The 16,421-nt window shown below is 37.3% G+C and overlaps 1 protein-coding gene across 6 annotated transcripts in view; it reads left to right on the plus strand.

The window, feature by feature from the left end:
* Positions 1–4,259: 4,259 nt before the first annotated feature.
* Positions 4,260–16,421, plus strand: part of cfap20dc (CFAP20 domain containing) — a 33,562-nt gene continuing 21,400 nt past the window's right edge. For 4 of the 6 annotated variants that reach the window (XM_026167468.2, XM_080301733.1, XM_080301734.1 and 1 more), the window contains exons 1-11: positions 4,260–4,404; positions 4,554–4,643; positions 4,944–5,037; positions 5,140–5,212; positions 6,188–6,302; positions 6,458–6,605; positions 7,055–7,201; positions 9,311–9,426; positions 9,618–9,720; positions 11,227–11,367; positions 13,825–14,138. In XM_026167468.2, coding sequence (XP_026023253.2) covers positions 4,384–4,404; positions 4,554–4,643; positions 4,944–5,037; positions 5,140–5,212; positions 6,188–6,302; positions 6,458–6,605; positions 7,055–7,201; positions 9,311–9,426; positions 9,618–9,720; positions 11,227–11,367; positions 13,825–14,138 — 1,362 coding nt within the window. In that variant the 5' untranslated portion in view covers positions 4,260–4,383. The remainder of the gene's footprint in view (positions 4,405–4,553; positions 4,644–4,943; positions 5,038–5,139; positions 5,213–6,187; positions 6,303–6,457; positions 6,606–7,054; positions 7,202–9,310; positions 9,427–9,617; positions 9,721–11,226; positions 11,368–13,824; positions 14,139–16,421) is intronic. The other 2 variants (XM_080301731.1, XM_080301732.1) reach the window with 2 other exon arrangements.

A 16,421-nucleotide genomic window follows, 5' to 3' on the forward strand; every position in this document is an offset into this window, starting at 1 on the left:
GGGCTTCATGAGAAACATGAGCAGATATAATGGACTGCTGTGTTGTAATGTAAGCTTTGTGATTTCCTGCTCAGTTGCTATCAAAAGACTAGAATAAAGCTTTTTGAAACACAAAAGCCGTAGTAGTCCAGAATTTGTCCCACGTGTCACAGCTAGCAAAAGGAAGAGGGCTATGAAGGATGTTAGTGACCGTGATATCTGACTACTCACTGTGATTAGTTTGTCTTTTTGAACTTGTGATGACACTCAAGGGAAGCATGTGTTCATATTCCAAGGCTGCACATTTATAATGACTACATACTTTGGAGGTTATTGCATATCTGTAAATGAATAAGTAGAATCTGCAGGAAAAATACTTTTCAGATGTGAGTTTTCTCATTCTGTATGCTGGTATACTATTCACTAATCATGTTTTAGCAGGCGTTGGTTGCATGCAAGTACACAGTCTTTGTGAGGAACAAAAGAGGGAACTCATTAAACTACCACCTACCACCTATCATCTGACAATGATTTAGGTTAATTCATCTGAATTCATAAGCTATAGCTGGCAAACTGAACACAAATTATAATATATTAGCCTAGGCTGGGGTTAAGAAAAAACAGAAACCCACTTGCATAATGGGATCCATTCCTTTTGGTGGTTAAACGATCTTTTGTCTTTCTTTTTTTTTTTTTATGCTGAAAGAAGCAAAGCATTTAGAAGAAAAAACCCAGACTGGATCAATACAAATGGCTTTAAGGTAGAGGTCTGCTACTATACTCTGAAATGCTCATCTGTAAGGTTCAATCCCTGCATCCAAATCATGTGTAAATGCAATGCGTAGTCATGGAAATGATTAGTTTAACTCAGAAGCCCTGAACTGCACAATAGTTTCACGATAAAGCCTGTATTTTGAGAGTATCAGTGGCATGACTGTGGTCATTCCATTGAAATCCTCTGTGTTGCAGTCACCCTACAACATTTCAGAACTAACATTGAGAACAGTAATTGATGTGTTTTGACTGTTGTAAATGAATAGATTCTTTTCAAAATAATGACTGAATAATTAGTCATAATTAAGTATGCTAACAAGAGCTGATTTATTAAGTGATTTCTCCATACCGGCTTCATCAGTGTTCACTGCATGCCAGGCTTTATTTTAATGATGCTGTCTGTCCCAATCAGCGTCAAGCCATTTCTGCAAAGAAAAAAGTCAATTATGAACCTTTCAAAGTACCATGCTCTGTTGACGCTGTTTCTGATCTTGCACACATCTTACACACAATTCTGCATCCATAATAAAATAGTTACGAAGAAAGGACAGACTATATAGAGACTACAAGCCAGTGGTTGATGGAGTTTCTTCACCTTCGTACTCTCTATTAAGGTTAGGTAAAGAATATAATGAGCTGTTACACTTGATAGATTGTATATGTTATATACTGAACAGCATAAGAGCTTAAGTATTACATGTCTTCCAATACCACACTCATAAAAGGTTATCAACCATTAAAACAAGACTTTCTGTTCTGCTGTGGATAGATTTGTAAAGGTATCTAATTATGTAAGTAGAGTTAATAATAAGAAAGGCATCTGTGAAGCAAGGAGTACCAACAATAGGCCTGACGTCTGTGGTTATTAACGTAGTAATGTTGGAGATTTCAGTACTGGTAAATTTGGTTACACCTGCATTTACTGGTTGTAACAGAAATGACGGATTGAAAGCACAACTGCACAATTCTGGAGTTGATGAATAAAATTATTGTCATTTTAATAAATAAGGAGGAAGTCGACTTTCTCCATATTTCCATAAGAAATCCTAATTTTTTTTATGCAACAGAGAGGCACAATGGAAGCTAAAGCTGTTTACCTTGCTTGGAGGTTGAAGTTTATTTTATCTTAAAGAAAATAAGTTGAAACTAGGCAAGAAAGTCCTGCATCGGCTACAATGTAAATTTTAAACTGGGAAATCAAAGGGGAAAAAACAAAACAAAACATGATCCAATGTCTATGGCACTCACCAAACAATTTATTAGGTACACCTTGCTAGGTATACCTTCAGAGCTGCCTTAATTCTCGATGGCACCGATTCCACAAGTTGCTGGAAGCATTCCTCATAAATTTTGGTCTATACTGACATGATGTCATCACACAGTTGCTATAGATGTGAATCTCCCATTCCACCACATTCCATAGGTACTCTGTTGGATTCAGAGCTGGTTACTGTGGAGCCATCAGTGAACTCATTGGCATGTTCAAGAAATCAGCGTGAGATGATCTCAACTTTGTGACAAGGCCCTTTATCATGCTAAAGCAGCCCTCAGAATAAGCCTTGTGCTCATTAAGGGATGGACGTGGCCAGCAACAACACTCAGGTAGGTCTTTAACCTATGTTTAGCTGGTACTAAGGGACTCAAAGCATCCCACCATCCTGAGCCATTGAGCTTGTGTGAATTGTAGCCTATCTGCTTTAAGGTTTGCCATGCTAATTCTTGTAGCGTGGTTATTTGAGTTACCCTTTTTCTTCAAATAAGCTCAGTGTCATTTGGCCATTCTCCTCTGACATCAGCAAGGCATTTTTACCCAGAGCCACCTCCACTGCCACTCACTGGATATCTTCTCTTTTTCCAGACCTTTCTCTGTAAACCCTATAGATGGTTTTGTGGGGAAATCTCAGTAGAGCATCAGTTTCTGAAATATTTTGACCAGCTTGCCCGTCACCAAACACCACACTGCACTCAAAGTGACTTAAATAAACTTTCTTCCCCATTCCGATGTTCTATTTGAACTTCAGTAGGTCATCTTGACCACATCTACATGCTTAAATGCAATGAGTTGCTGGATTTAATTGGTTTATTAGATATTTGCATCAATGAGAAGCTGAAGAGGGGTACCTAACAAAGTGGCCAGTGAGTGTATACTTGACATTTGACAAACTGGAGACGTGTGTTTGGTTATTCATCTGCTGGTATGAGAATTTTCACAGTTCACAACATTATATTTTTGTTGCAATGCTGAGTTTTAAGATGTTGGTGTTATTGCACTGAACACTGAAATCCCTCACAATGAAAATGACTGCAGTACTTGTTTGGCAAACTCACTGTAGTCATCATAGGTGCGAGTGGATAGATTTCTTTGTTTTCCTTTGTTCTATATCCATAAATAACTGAGACCACGTCGTATTTGAAGTCGGATACAAGCAAAAAATGTTAATAAGCTGTAAGACATACAGTTGTACTTCCGGATGTTTCCTCCCTGAGTAGCTAATTAAAAGACATCTTTTTGATCTCATAATAGCTTTGCTGCCAGGGTAAACAAAGCAAGTGACAATGACACAATAATGGATTTTAGCATTTCAAGAGAGGCTAGAACTTAAACACTGGTCTATTTTTAACTGTTTGTTAAGCAGCACCTTTAGGAACGATATTCTTGGGATAATTAACACATCTTAGATTTTGCAACTCCACAAATATTTCTTGATAAAAAAAAAAAGAGTATTTTTCTGAGGTTTCTTTTCACTGCTAAACTCTCCATCTACATTGTCTGGCAACATGAAATATGATGAGACATAAAAGATATTATTTCTCTCAAATAAACAAACATCAAAACAAAAAAAAACCCCCGCAGTGAAATCCAATAAAAATGGCCTATAACAAACTTTGGTTGTGAAAAAAGCAGAGTCAAAGGACATTTTGTGATCTGAGCTTTCTTGTTTAAATCTTTCAAATTTCATTGTGCTACATTTTTGTCAATAATGGGGCTAATTTATACGGTGAGTAACTATTATGTCTGATTAATTTATAGCACCCTGTCAGAAGTAGGCCGCTAATCTTGCCATCACATTAATTTCAAAATTGCGTTAACTGAGTGTCAGACAGGATTTTTTCTAAAAAAGAAGTGAAAGTAGGTTATTCGCCTATTGAATTTCATGAGTGGCAGGTAAACGACAACAGCTATTTACAATAAAAATAGCAGGTGAGAATTGTTTGAGTCACCTGTGCCGATTTAATTATTCCAGTTACCATCGGCTCTTGTTTGTTTTTACAGACAAAAGGTATATTAAAAAAAGTACTAGCTACCTCTGTCGGAAGGCTTAGGAAAAATGACTGGTTAGTTAACCTTTGGTCAGGTATCGCTTTATAAGACATGTCAAATTTGGAGTGTGGGGTTAATCTGTATTCTAATAGGGATTTTGTTCAGGTTAAGGTAAACGGAAACACACAAACAACATAAACAGAAACACTCGCGAGATTTGAGCTCTACAAGCGGGACTTTGCCGGTTGCTATGGAGACGTGTCCAGAGTTAACTAAACTGGTGTTCCTCAACTGCCTATATCATTTGAGCAGGGGTGTACGCCCACGTCAAAAAGTATTTTCACACCGCTGACGTTGTGTCATGTAAAATGTTCAGGAATAATTATCAGGTAAGCTTATTTTAACCGAATCAATTTAGCCCTTTATTTACTAAAATTCTTGCCCTGTGTATAAAAATACAATTTCCTCGGAGCTGATATGAGCTTCAGGCTGATGTAACATCGACTGCAGGCTAGCGAGAACTAGTTGTTTCTTGCAGGGTGGAGCTGTGGTTGAGATCTTCAGTGGACAAGGAAAAGACCCTGCGGCTAAATGGAAACTCTGCGGAGGGCCGTCAGCCATATATAAAGTTAGTTATTTATTTTTTTAGAGCTGTTTGTTTAACTTACTATTAGCTTATTACCAGTAACGTAATCACACTAACCTAGGCTTTATATCCTCTCAAACTGGCACCTGCATATGAGGACTGAAACAATTGCATTTCTCTAAACATATATGCTACAGACTTATTCAGATAAAAAGCAAACAAACAAAACTAAATACACAAAATAAATTTTGGATCTCAGAGAGCAGTTACACAACAGGTAGTCTTCTGGTCATAACACACGGAGACTGAGCAATTCCTCTTATGCATTATTTTCTCCCTTAGGAGTATAATAAAGAAGTCAAAGGATGTGTTTACTGTCTGGATGGAAGCAGCCAGACAGTCAAGATGCAAATGCCAGAGAATGGCAAAATGTCTCGTAAGTCTCTACTACTTTCATACAAGTGTGCAACTTGTTGTTTTGTTTAATTCTAAATATTAATAGTAACTCGTTCTTTTCGTTTGTTTGTTTTTTTCTTAGTTGGACTTCTCCAAAGATTTTTGGTGCTTCAAGTCAATGTTTCTCACGGTCATGACTTTTCTGCTGAGCTTGTGTAAGTAGCGCAGAGATTGTTCTTATGATACAAATGTTATAAATGTTAATTCAATTGACTGACTTCAACATTTTGGTATAAATCTTTAACATTCTGGCTGAAAAATGTATGCGAGCAGAACAAAATAACATTTTATGTACTCACTTAGAGTACTTGCTTATTGTAATGTACAGTGAAAAATGCTTTTCCAGTAATGTACAGTGTGACAAAGAAATAGTGATTGAATAACAATGGGCTCACAGTGAAAACAGCTTGTTTACATCTGGTAGGAAAAAACCCATCGAGCCACTTAGAAAACAAAGTGCCTCATTGACTGTTATGTAACAGCCTAAATAACCATTTATTATTAAGATATTGTTCAACAATTTGTCACAAAGAAGGCTTTTATCTTGTGTGCCACTATAAATTCTGAACAGCCACATTATTACAATGTAGAATGTGAATGTCAAGTGCTCGCTGTTTTTCTCCACAGTTTGCATTTAGTGGCTCTGATTGCATAATGCAATTGTGTGTTCATATATCGTCACTGCAGCATTTAGTCACTGAAAGAAGAATGCCACTCTACAGTGTTTCATTATTTCAATCTTTATTCTATTTCAGTCTAATTTGGTAAATTCTATATTTACCCCAAAAAATCTTTGGTAAACTGCAGCTTACAGTATGCAGTAGAAACTGCTGTTTGGATATCAAGAGCATCAGGGAGAGATATTGCCTGAAATGATTTTCTTACACTTACCTGCTTATTTACTCGCACACTATTTTAAGAATTGGTGAAAACATTGTGTGTCGTTGTTCTTCTTCCATTTGAGTATGTCATGACAGCTGATTTCACAGCGTGAGATAAAAGTGAAAACATCTTTAAGAGCTTACTCTAGAGACCAATAAAGCTTTTTGTTTTCACAGGTCATGATTTCTTAGTGGCACTACTGATGCTGGTGATAATTCATGTTCTACTTTGCTGTCTGTTAATCACAGGATAACTGATTCAGAGGGCCTAAAAAGAAGACTCCACTTATCAACAGTGCATAAAGAGGTGTCTGCCACACTTTTGCATGCAAAGATACCTTTTGTTGGACTGAAACGCAATGTTGTGAGTATCTTATTCATCTTTGACATTCCTTTAGTATTAAATTTGCTGTCAGCTGTTTGTTTGTTTGTTTTTTGTTTGTTTGTTTTTTTCCTTCTCCATGTTTCTTAGTAGGTATTGATCTTTATTACAAATTAATATTGTATGTGTTGTCTCAGTGGTCAACATTATGCATCGACCTTGTATCACTGAGCGGTGAACTGTTCAAGGGATTTTTGACACTGGATGGCATCACGTTGTTCGCTACCTGCAAAGTCCGGAGAATCTTCACTGTAAGAACGGAGCATGCAGGAATGTCAGATGATGGTAAAGTAGATGGTTGCTGGTTTCAAATTTTGAAGTTTTATCGACTTACCCAATACGCTACTCCAAATGTGTTTAATAAAGATACAGTACCTAAGTACTTGCCACAGAAGCAAGCCAGTGGTCTTTGTTCTTGTGGGTTTGTGTGAAATTATGTTTGTGTGTTTGGAGAGATAGAGAGACAAACAGTTGGCTGTTTTTCTGTGGCTGGCTGAGAACTCAGTGGTAGATTTTGTTCAAGGCTGATATGGCTCAGCAGTGATAACAGCTGCACATTACTGGCTGCCTACTGCACACCTACTCTATCTACCAAAAAGGGTGTCTCGGTCAGTTCGTATTTTTCAGTTGATCAAAGTGTTACTTTTGTGGTGTGATGTTATATATTGTAATAATGTGTTTGAGCTTATTTTATAGCTAATATTAGTGTGAGATTGTTACTTTTTCCAATCTAGACATGTTTCGCAGTGGAGCTGGTCTAATGGACTTAATCCCACGCAGTTGCCAGTTCCCACCAGACGTGAACCAAGTCATTCAGGTGTTCAACAGGGAAAATGTGCGAAAGACAGATTTGAGGACTGGTCTTTCTAACTCTGACTGTGGTACGTAAGATAAGACACAAACAAAAAACATTTTGAGAATTGTAATTTCATCAAAAGTAACCATAAAGCGTGCAAAGTGTAAACTGTCATTAAAATCATATATGAAGTAGCTGTTGCTTTGTTTAACAAAGACGATTTAGACTATTTGGAGTAGGACCCTTTGTTTTTGAGATTGGTAGTCTTTTCAGCAACAGTTTGGAGGAAGGAGTTTTATCTGGAAGGATAACAGTACCCCTTTGCACAAAGCCAGGTTTGTAAAGAAAAAGGCTTTATAAGTTAGGTGTGAAGTAATTTTTCTGCACAAAATCTGAGTTCAATGCCACTGAGCGCTGTTGGGATAAATTGGAGTGCAGACTCAAAGACAGGCCTTATCTTCAGCATCAGTGCCTGACTCCACCAACAATGTTGTGGATGAAATCCCTGCAGCTGGATTTAAAAATCCGTGCAAAGCTCTTGACCCCAGAGGAGATGTGATAGTTACTATAGCATAATAGTGGTGTGTTATAACATTTCAAATTAATGTAATGTTCACAGGGTGAACAGAATTTGTCAGATATTTTTGTCCTTTAGTGTAGGTCTTCTTTAATGGATTACAGCAGGTTCATAGCGTTGATTGTTTTGAGAGTAACATTGAGAGTACACAATATGAGCCACAGTCCACCCATGAACTTACTTATTTATACAGATGAATAGGAAACGGTTCACAAATGGTTGCATGTAGAGAAAGTGTTTGCTACAAAGGCACTGTGATGATAATCACTTTGTTTTCCTGGAATGAAATTCCCGTGGTCTTCATTTTTGTGTTCATTTGTGCCTCACCTGTACTCAAGGAGCTGCAATTATCTCCTCATACAAAAAGACATGCACCAGTAATCCACTTCTGTCACCTTTGTGGCCTTTTTTATCAGTGCATATTTATTTGTTCTGACAGCTGTCTAAGTCATGTTGAGTCAACCAGCAGTGCCCATAGAAGAGAGCAGTAACCATGCACAAGAAATATCTTTTCATAATTAGCATCTGCATTATTAGCATAACATTCCTAATCATAATTAAAACGATTGCTATTAAAGTAGGCATCCAATTTTGAATTTGACAGAATTGCTGGGTGAATGCTGATCCTTCAATAGCCAAAGTGTCAGAAACTGTTAAAAGTAAGCTACAGCACTTTGTATCATGCAACAACAAACAAGCCCTGATTATCTCTGTGCTTCAGCAAAGACGTTCTCTTAATCCCAAAGACAAAAATTTCTCAGAAATTAAAGTCTGTTCTAAAAATATTTGTAGCTTATGCAGACATAGATCTTGTTGTAGTTCTTGCAGTTATATCACTCTTTTTCAAGTTTCAGGAGGAATGTACACATTCCAGCAGTAAAGTTCAATTAATTTAACTTGCTGTATCACACAGGGGCAACATCATCTCTTTCTCTTCTTAAATCCACCAAAGCTCTGCCTGTTTTTTATTGTAGTGTGTATGTGTGTGTGTGTGTGTGCGTGTTTTGTGGAGAGCAAAGTATTTGCTCACTCTTCTGATGAGGCTTTACAAGAAAGTGTGTTTGGCTGTTAACATCAGCAGAGGTGGTCCTGATGAGTCCTGGCACAGATACAGCGGGGTCAAGTTGTCGCCATATCACATCTCCCACTGTAGCCCATTATTTTCACATGATGAAATGGAACAGATTGTTAGATTAAAGAAAAACATCCGTTATATCAGCTCAGCAGTAGAGTCAAATTTGTATCCAATCATTAATTTTCATTCCTCATAAAATATTTTGCCCATTAGACTCTAATTAAAATGCTAAGCATTAGTAAAGTGCATAGTATTTTCTTGATTGATTATGTTTGCAATATAGTTTAAGAAATTTAATTAAAAAAAACATATTGCAGTATATAATCTACATAAAAGGGAACGTTCTAAAGATTTTTATTCACAGTTACAAAGGGACTTTAAGGGATCTTTTTAGTTTGAAAGAACACAGCTCTTTCCTCATCTTAATATGCTGGTCTGTGCCCTTCAAACTGAAATGGCCTTATGTATTAGCATAAGAGAAATCCTACAGGAACTAATCAATTCAGATCAATAACTAATGGGAATGCCTTACTTTTGTGCAGTTCCTACCACTGCCAGATCAACCTGTTATCGGAGAACCAGGCCCCAGGGCATTTTACACACAGCCTCAGGCTCCAGAGCCTCTGGACCACCTCTCCTAACTGGAAGAAAAAGCAAGGTAACATAAGATGGAGCTGAAAGAAATGTAGTCTCTGTTTTTCCTTTCCAAATTAGTAATCTAGCCAATCCTGTAAGAACCTACAGCATATCTCTCTGAATGATTTGTATGCCTGCCATAAATTGTATTTACTACAAAACAGAATAAATTTGTCTCTGAACTTGTATGTTTCCTTTGGTTACGTCCCACAGGGATCGAGTAGAATGAACCAAAAGGTTACTACAGAAAGTCAGAGCATTACCAACCAGAGTGAGAATTTATCACATGGAGAACCTTCCCACATTCTCAATGAGGGTAAATTTGACAGAGTACAGAGAGTGATTTATTGAGTCTGAATGCTATCTATGAACAAACCCTGTTCATCTTGCTATTTTATCACTCAAACACTTAGCATTGCTTGTTACAGACTTTATTTATCTATTATCTGTTTGTTTGTTTCTTTTTCTTTCTATTTCTTTGTACACTAGCTCAGGCTGAAGTTATGCTTTTCTGGGCTGCATGTACACCATTGTAACATATGTCTGTGTGGACTGGGAGTGTTGTGTATCTGCAGGAACCCATGCCACATTAAACAAGGTTTAGAAAATGAGGAAGAACCCAGGAAATGGGACTAGATAAATATTTAATTGTAAAATGATATTTAGGGGTTTCAACAGGGATTAAAAAAACACAGTTCTTTAACCCAAAAAGAAAAAAAGAGGCTGAAACCTGAAGAACAAAAATAGTCTTTGGAAAGAAGCCAAAAAAATATATTATTTTCACTTCCTCTGCTCATTTTTTTCTGTGCCGATGCTGAGCAGAATGATGATGGGTTATTAAACAGATACTACAAGCACTACTCCCCACACCCTCATTAGGTCATATTTTTTTAGATGTGTTTTTTTGGTATCACGCCTTAATTGAATAGCTGACAGCAAAGAAGGAAACAGAACATTGGGTGAGAGAGTGGTGTGATATGCAACACACCCGCTGGCTGTAATCAAACCAGGGGCATTGCAGTTTTGCACTGTGACCTTTCAGTTACTGGGCAGATATGTTATTGTTGAATCTGTGCAGGTCTTGAGGACCACTTTATCTAATTTGCCAACAAAGGAAATGAAGAGTTCATTAGAGTTTAGGTTTGTGAAGCAGATTCACCTTATACTTGCTGATGTGAAGTGTTAGATATAGGCACAAAACAACTAATGCCTATTTTATGAACTTAAATTGTGGTCTGCAAAAACATTTTCATCATACTTTGAACTAAACATTGGTATAATGAAACTAACTGAAACAGATTTTACCACAAATCTTCAGTGCAAAACTAGCTGCCATTACCTCAGTACCTGTGAATGGTTTTTGACACTAAATCCTCAAAGAGTAAAAAAGTTTTAATATAATAGTGGGGTTTTAATATACTTGATTTCCAGTGCATCTTTGCCCTTAGAGCATAGATGGTTACTTTGCCTTTTCATTTCTTCCAGATACTAGACATCAGTAAATGCATCAGAATCAACAAACTAACAAAATAAGAGTCCTCTTTCTCAGAACATGCTCTTTCAAGCACCTAATAACAGCTTTTATGGCTGGTAATACAGCATTCTTTGAGCATGACAGAATGAAAAAAATGGGATGATTAAAATTCCCTAATTCAGCTGAACATAATGTAGCTGGAAATATTCTCCTCACTGAATGAATGTAAGAAGCTCAGTTACTGAAATGCCTTCATTAATAAGGATTTTCACGGTGCATAATCAATTCACAGATATGCTTCTGGCAAGCTCTAATAACATTGTTGTTTGACTGTTTTGTGTTATAAAGCTTTTGTAATGTTGAAAGTACATTATGTAGGAGCATCTGGCAGTTTACAGCCACATCCCCCTAAAAAAAGAGCAGTTGACAAGAAGGGATCTAAGAAGCTGAGAGTCATCAGTGCTGGAGGAGAAAAGCAAACATCATCAAGTAAGTTGTATGCACTGTATAAACTCACCAGCCACTTGGACCCCATTTTGCCTTCAGCACTGCCTTAATTCTTTGTGGTGTAGGTTCAACCAGTTACTGGAAACATTCCTCAGAGATTTTAGTCCATGATGACATGTAGCATCACACAGATGCTGCAGATTTGTAAATTCCACATCCATGATATAAATCTCCTGTTCTACCACATTCCAAAGGAGCTCTATTAGAGATATGAGCTTTGTGTCACATATGGTCACACTATGGTTATAAAGGGATGGATGATCATCAGCAATATTTATGTAGGCTGTGATGTTCAAACAATGCTCAGTTGGTAATAGGGGGCCTTAATTCAAGGGATACCGGAGCCATGCTTTTTGGTAGTTTATGCCAAATTCTGATCCTACCATCCAAGTGTAGCAATAGAAAGCAAGACTTATCAGATCAGGCAGGGAATTTTCAGTCTTCTTTTTCCAATTTTGGTGAACCTATACAAGTTTTAGCTGCAATTTCCTGTTCATAGCTGGCAGAAGCAGAACCTGGTGTGGTCTTCTGATGCTGCTGCTGTCTGTCTGTTTTAAAGTCTGACATCTTGTGCGTTCAGAATTGTTCTTCTGCATACCTTGGTTTCGTTTATTTGAGCTTATTTCAGTTACTGTACTTTGCCTTCCTATCAGCTCAAAGCAGCCTGACCATTCTCCTCTGACCTCTGGAATCAACAAGGCATTCCCACCCAGAGAGCTGCCTGCTCGGTGGATATTTGATCTTTTTCAGACAATTCTCTGCAAACTCTAGAGATGGTTGTGTGGGAAAATCCCAGCAGATCAACAGTTTCTAAAATACTCTAGCTCGTCTGGCACCAACAGCCATTCCATGTTCAGAGACACTGAAATCATTTTCTTTCCCCATTTTAATGTTTTATTTGAACATTTCATTTGCATGTCATCCTAACCATTTCTGTTGGCTATTAGTGATTACCTGATTTAATATTTTCATTAATGAGCTGGTGTGCCTAATAAAGTGGCAGTTGAGTGTATATTCTATGTGTGTTGTGGTGGGCTAAAGGTGTACTATTCTTTTATATTATTAGGTGTTTCAGTTATGGTTAACATCTCCTTGGGATGCTGTACCTCAGCACCATAGAGGGAATAGTGAAAGCTGGGAAAGCTGCAGTCCTTCATCCAGCAGGCAGGAGAGCAAGCACCAGCCTCTGACCCTAGCAGAAAAGTCAGAACATGTAGCCGATGAGGCTTAAAGCAGCCGTAAATAGACACCTGGAAGATGTGTGATATCAGTAAAAGTTAAGCACGACAGCAAGAGATGGGAACACGAGACAAACTAGAGCAATGTACATGCTGGGTGATTTTGATGACTGCTTTGCATGTTATGATTTTAATAAGCACTTTGTTTATGCTTGAGAAAAACAATATGTGTTCCCACTCTTACTTTTTAAACTGGATTGTTGAAGTGTTGCATGAATTTTAAAAGATCTCATTCTACATTGGACACAAGCTTTTCCCCCCTTTTTAATTTTGCATAACCTGTGTCAAGGCCACTTGTGGGATCCCTCCCCCACAAACTCTCCCCGCACTGCTACCCCACACACACACGGACACACCTATACCCACATTGTCCTTGTGAAGTGAGTGCATGTGTTCCGAAAGCTCAATTATGGATGTTTCTCCAGCAGTAAGCTCCTTTGCTGCAGCCCTGCCCACAGACGGAAAGCAGTTAGTTCATTAATGGTAATGTGGCGCATTAAATAAAAGTCAGAGGGACATCTCCTGGGCACAGGGTTTGCCACACAGTGGGCAATTAGAGAAAGTGATTATACTGTCGAGAGATTCAAATGTGCTCACTCATTCAAATTTAGGTGCCCCTTTCTGTGATCTCAGGCTTATCTCGCAGTATAAGGATTCATTGTTTCTCGCATACCAACAGAAGTGGATGCAGCATTCATTAAAGGCTAAAACAAGCTTTTATTCTCTTTGCTATGTATATACATATATGTATATAAAGTTGGCATAGGTGACATTTCATCAGTGACAAATTAGCAGTAAAATGGTTTTCTTACTACTGATGTTTTTCTTCTTTCTTTGTCTATAACGTTTCACTGTACCTAATTAACCTAGCAGGGTTGTTAATAAGCAATACAAACATGTCGGTGCAGGATAACTTCATTAATGCTTATTTTGCCAGGTCGTTGAATGATTTGCAACCCTATTATATCGTTATTATGAATTTCGTGTGCACATATTCAAATCAAATTAGAATGACAGTAACCGTATGATTAAAAAGTAATAAAACAGTGATTTATTGCTCATTGTAATTTGACTCCATGTCTAATTGTTTACATGCGTTGTGAAAGACATACTTGGGAATTTGTACATTTAAAACTCTTAATAACATTTCCTTGCAACTATTCTTTTGTTACTTGATCTTATTTTATCATCTTTCATTTAGATGAGTGTCACACTCCTGCAAAGGAAAGTTCAGCACTCATGGTCACAGAGTCTCAACTGTGCTCTGTGCAGCAAGGTTTGCCTTCTGACCTGAAGGTCTGGAACAGCTGGGAGAGTAATGAAGGGTCTGAGCCTCAGCTCACTCTGCAAAAGGAGGTGTTCACTTTCTCATCCCAGCCTCACTCACCCAAACGAGGACAAGGCCAGGGTGACCAGGAGAAGATGGAGATGGGAGATAATCAGGTTCAGAGCAAGATTGGGAGGCGGTATGATGTCCAGCCCGAGGATGACTTTATTGGCAGTGAAAGTGATGAGGTATGTTAAGGGAGAGACACAAGCACACTGTTCTTTGAGTTCACACACACAAAGTGCCCCTGTCTTGCGGGGACACTTAATGATTATCTGTCAAGCAAAAACTGCTTTATATTACATGCACTACTAGTTTGACATGGAGTAGAAATGAAAAACTATGTCTAATTCACTAAGAAATCCTTCAAAATGCCCAAAGTTTGATTTATCTCTGTTTAATCAGAGTAAGTTTGAAGTACTAGCTTTAATTTCACTTTAAATTTTTTGGTGAGTAGTATTTCATATTGCACATTTCATATTATGCATCAAATTTTCACTTGAAAGGTCAGTGTGGTTATTTATCATCAGATAATTTATTAATGGCTCTGAGACTTGTAACAAAAAGCGATGATTTTCTTTATGCTTAGCAAGGAGATTAAACTATGATCACAAAGAATGATCTTCAAAGACATGCTAATTACTTTTACTCATTTAAAACTTTATAATAAATCTTATAATTCAAAATTAATATCCTTGTTGTGATTCTACAGGAGACAACTCAAATGCAGAACACTGCGCCAGGATTAATACAAAAGCTGAGGCTTTATTGACTGGCAATAAAACATGTCATGTACTTGGTAAAACAAAATAGGAATCCAGAAAGGGGCATAAGAAAAATAGAGACAAAAAATGAAGGAGGGACAGGCCAAAGTATACACAGAGATCCAATAAGAAAACAAAAAACAGGTGGAATCGGTGTTGGGAAGACAAAGACAGAATGTAAAGTTACAGGAAACAAAGAGGAAAATCAATTACCAAAAAAATATGAAGCAAACCCCAGAAATGAACAGGAAACTAACACACATACAAATTCGAGGAGATATGTTGAGTCAATTACATTATGTAAAGTTAAATTCAAGGTTTTATTCACGCTAGGCTGTACCAGTTCCTTTAACAAATATGATCACTGCTACTGTGTGAGGAGCGCATGTTGTCTGTCCAAGATGTGGGCAAATGTTTTCTGCCCAAGCATGAAACTCAAACACCCATTGCCTCTGAGAAAGTCAATGCATTAAGTAATTTATAAATCTGTAAGGCATGTGAGAGAATAGTGTGTTGCCGCTCAAAAAAACAAAACAAAACCCTGTCCAAATTAAGACACAAAATGCATAAAATTGTGAACCTCATTGTGCTCACAAGAGTGCTTTTCAAAAGCGTGTGTGCATGAAATGGGGAGAAAGCTTATTGAGATGCTGAGACAAATTGATGCGTGCTCAGGCCTGGATCATAAAGCACAGTGTGAGTGCAGTCCAGCAGACAAGGGGGAAGGGAGTACAGTCGTGCATGGGCACAGTACAAGACAACCATGTTTAGTGTGAACAGCACATCTTAAGAAACACAAGGCCAGTGATCTTACAATATCAAACTCAACACTCTTTTTGTTTTATGGCAGTTTTAAATTAATGCATTATATCTACAAGGTTAGCAACTACATTGAATAAAAAAATATTAATAGTGCATGTTATGATTTTGTATTTTGTATTGTAAGAGCTTCTCCTAAGGCTCACATTTATCACTGACATTGTGTACAGATCTAGATGTACATGTTGAAACTGAAGAGCCAGGGTTATTGTATTGGGAAAACAGTAAAACAGATTGGTTTCAAAAAATGAATCTTTTATAGTGACCTTTGTAAATTGCATGTATAACCTTTCTTCCATAAAGCTCTTTCCAGGTTGAACATTTCTTTAGAATTTGCATGAAATATTGGTTTGGAGAATGGTTTTATAACTACTTTCACCTCTGTCAAAAGAGCACAGCCATTTCAACTTCCTTGGCTGCCAATTTATAGTGTTTGTTAAATAATCTAATAAAGGGCCTATCAGAACACATATAAAGAATAAAAGAATACTGTAGGGATTTATTGCCTCAGCATTGGGCATTGTATAGTTAGTGCAGCATGCTTTTTCTGTTGTTTCTTTTCTTTTTCTTTTTTTAAAGACCTCAGTACCCTGCTGTCCAAACCAGAACAATGTGTGTGAACACTAGACTGATTGAAAAAGTACCTATAAGGTGAATTGTAAAACTTTTCTTGTTTACTACTTTTTTTCTTTATCTTTGCTCTTTTTCCAAAAGGCATTGCTTTGTCTCAATATTATTTCTATCTCTGCCACCGTGCTTTGGGGAAACTGAGTTTTCAGTAATTGTGTTTAACCGTTAAGGTTGACATCTACATACAAAGAAAAAAGGAAATTATAACAATTCACATATAGTAATGTCACTTCTTAATACAGAGTTTGTAATCTGTTT

Source organism: Astatotilapia calliptera, chromosome 5, assembly GCF_964374335.1.
Source record: "Astatotilapia calliptera chromosome 5, fAstCal68.1, whole genome shotgun sequence".
Taxonomy (NCBI): domain Eukaryota; kingdom Metazoa; phylum Chordata; class Actinopteri; order Cichliformes; family Cichlidae; genus Astatotilapia; species Astatotilapia calliptera.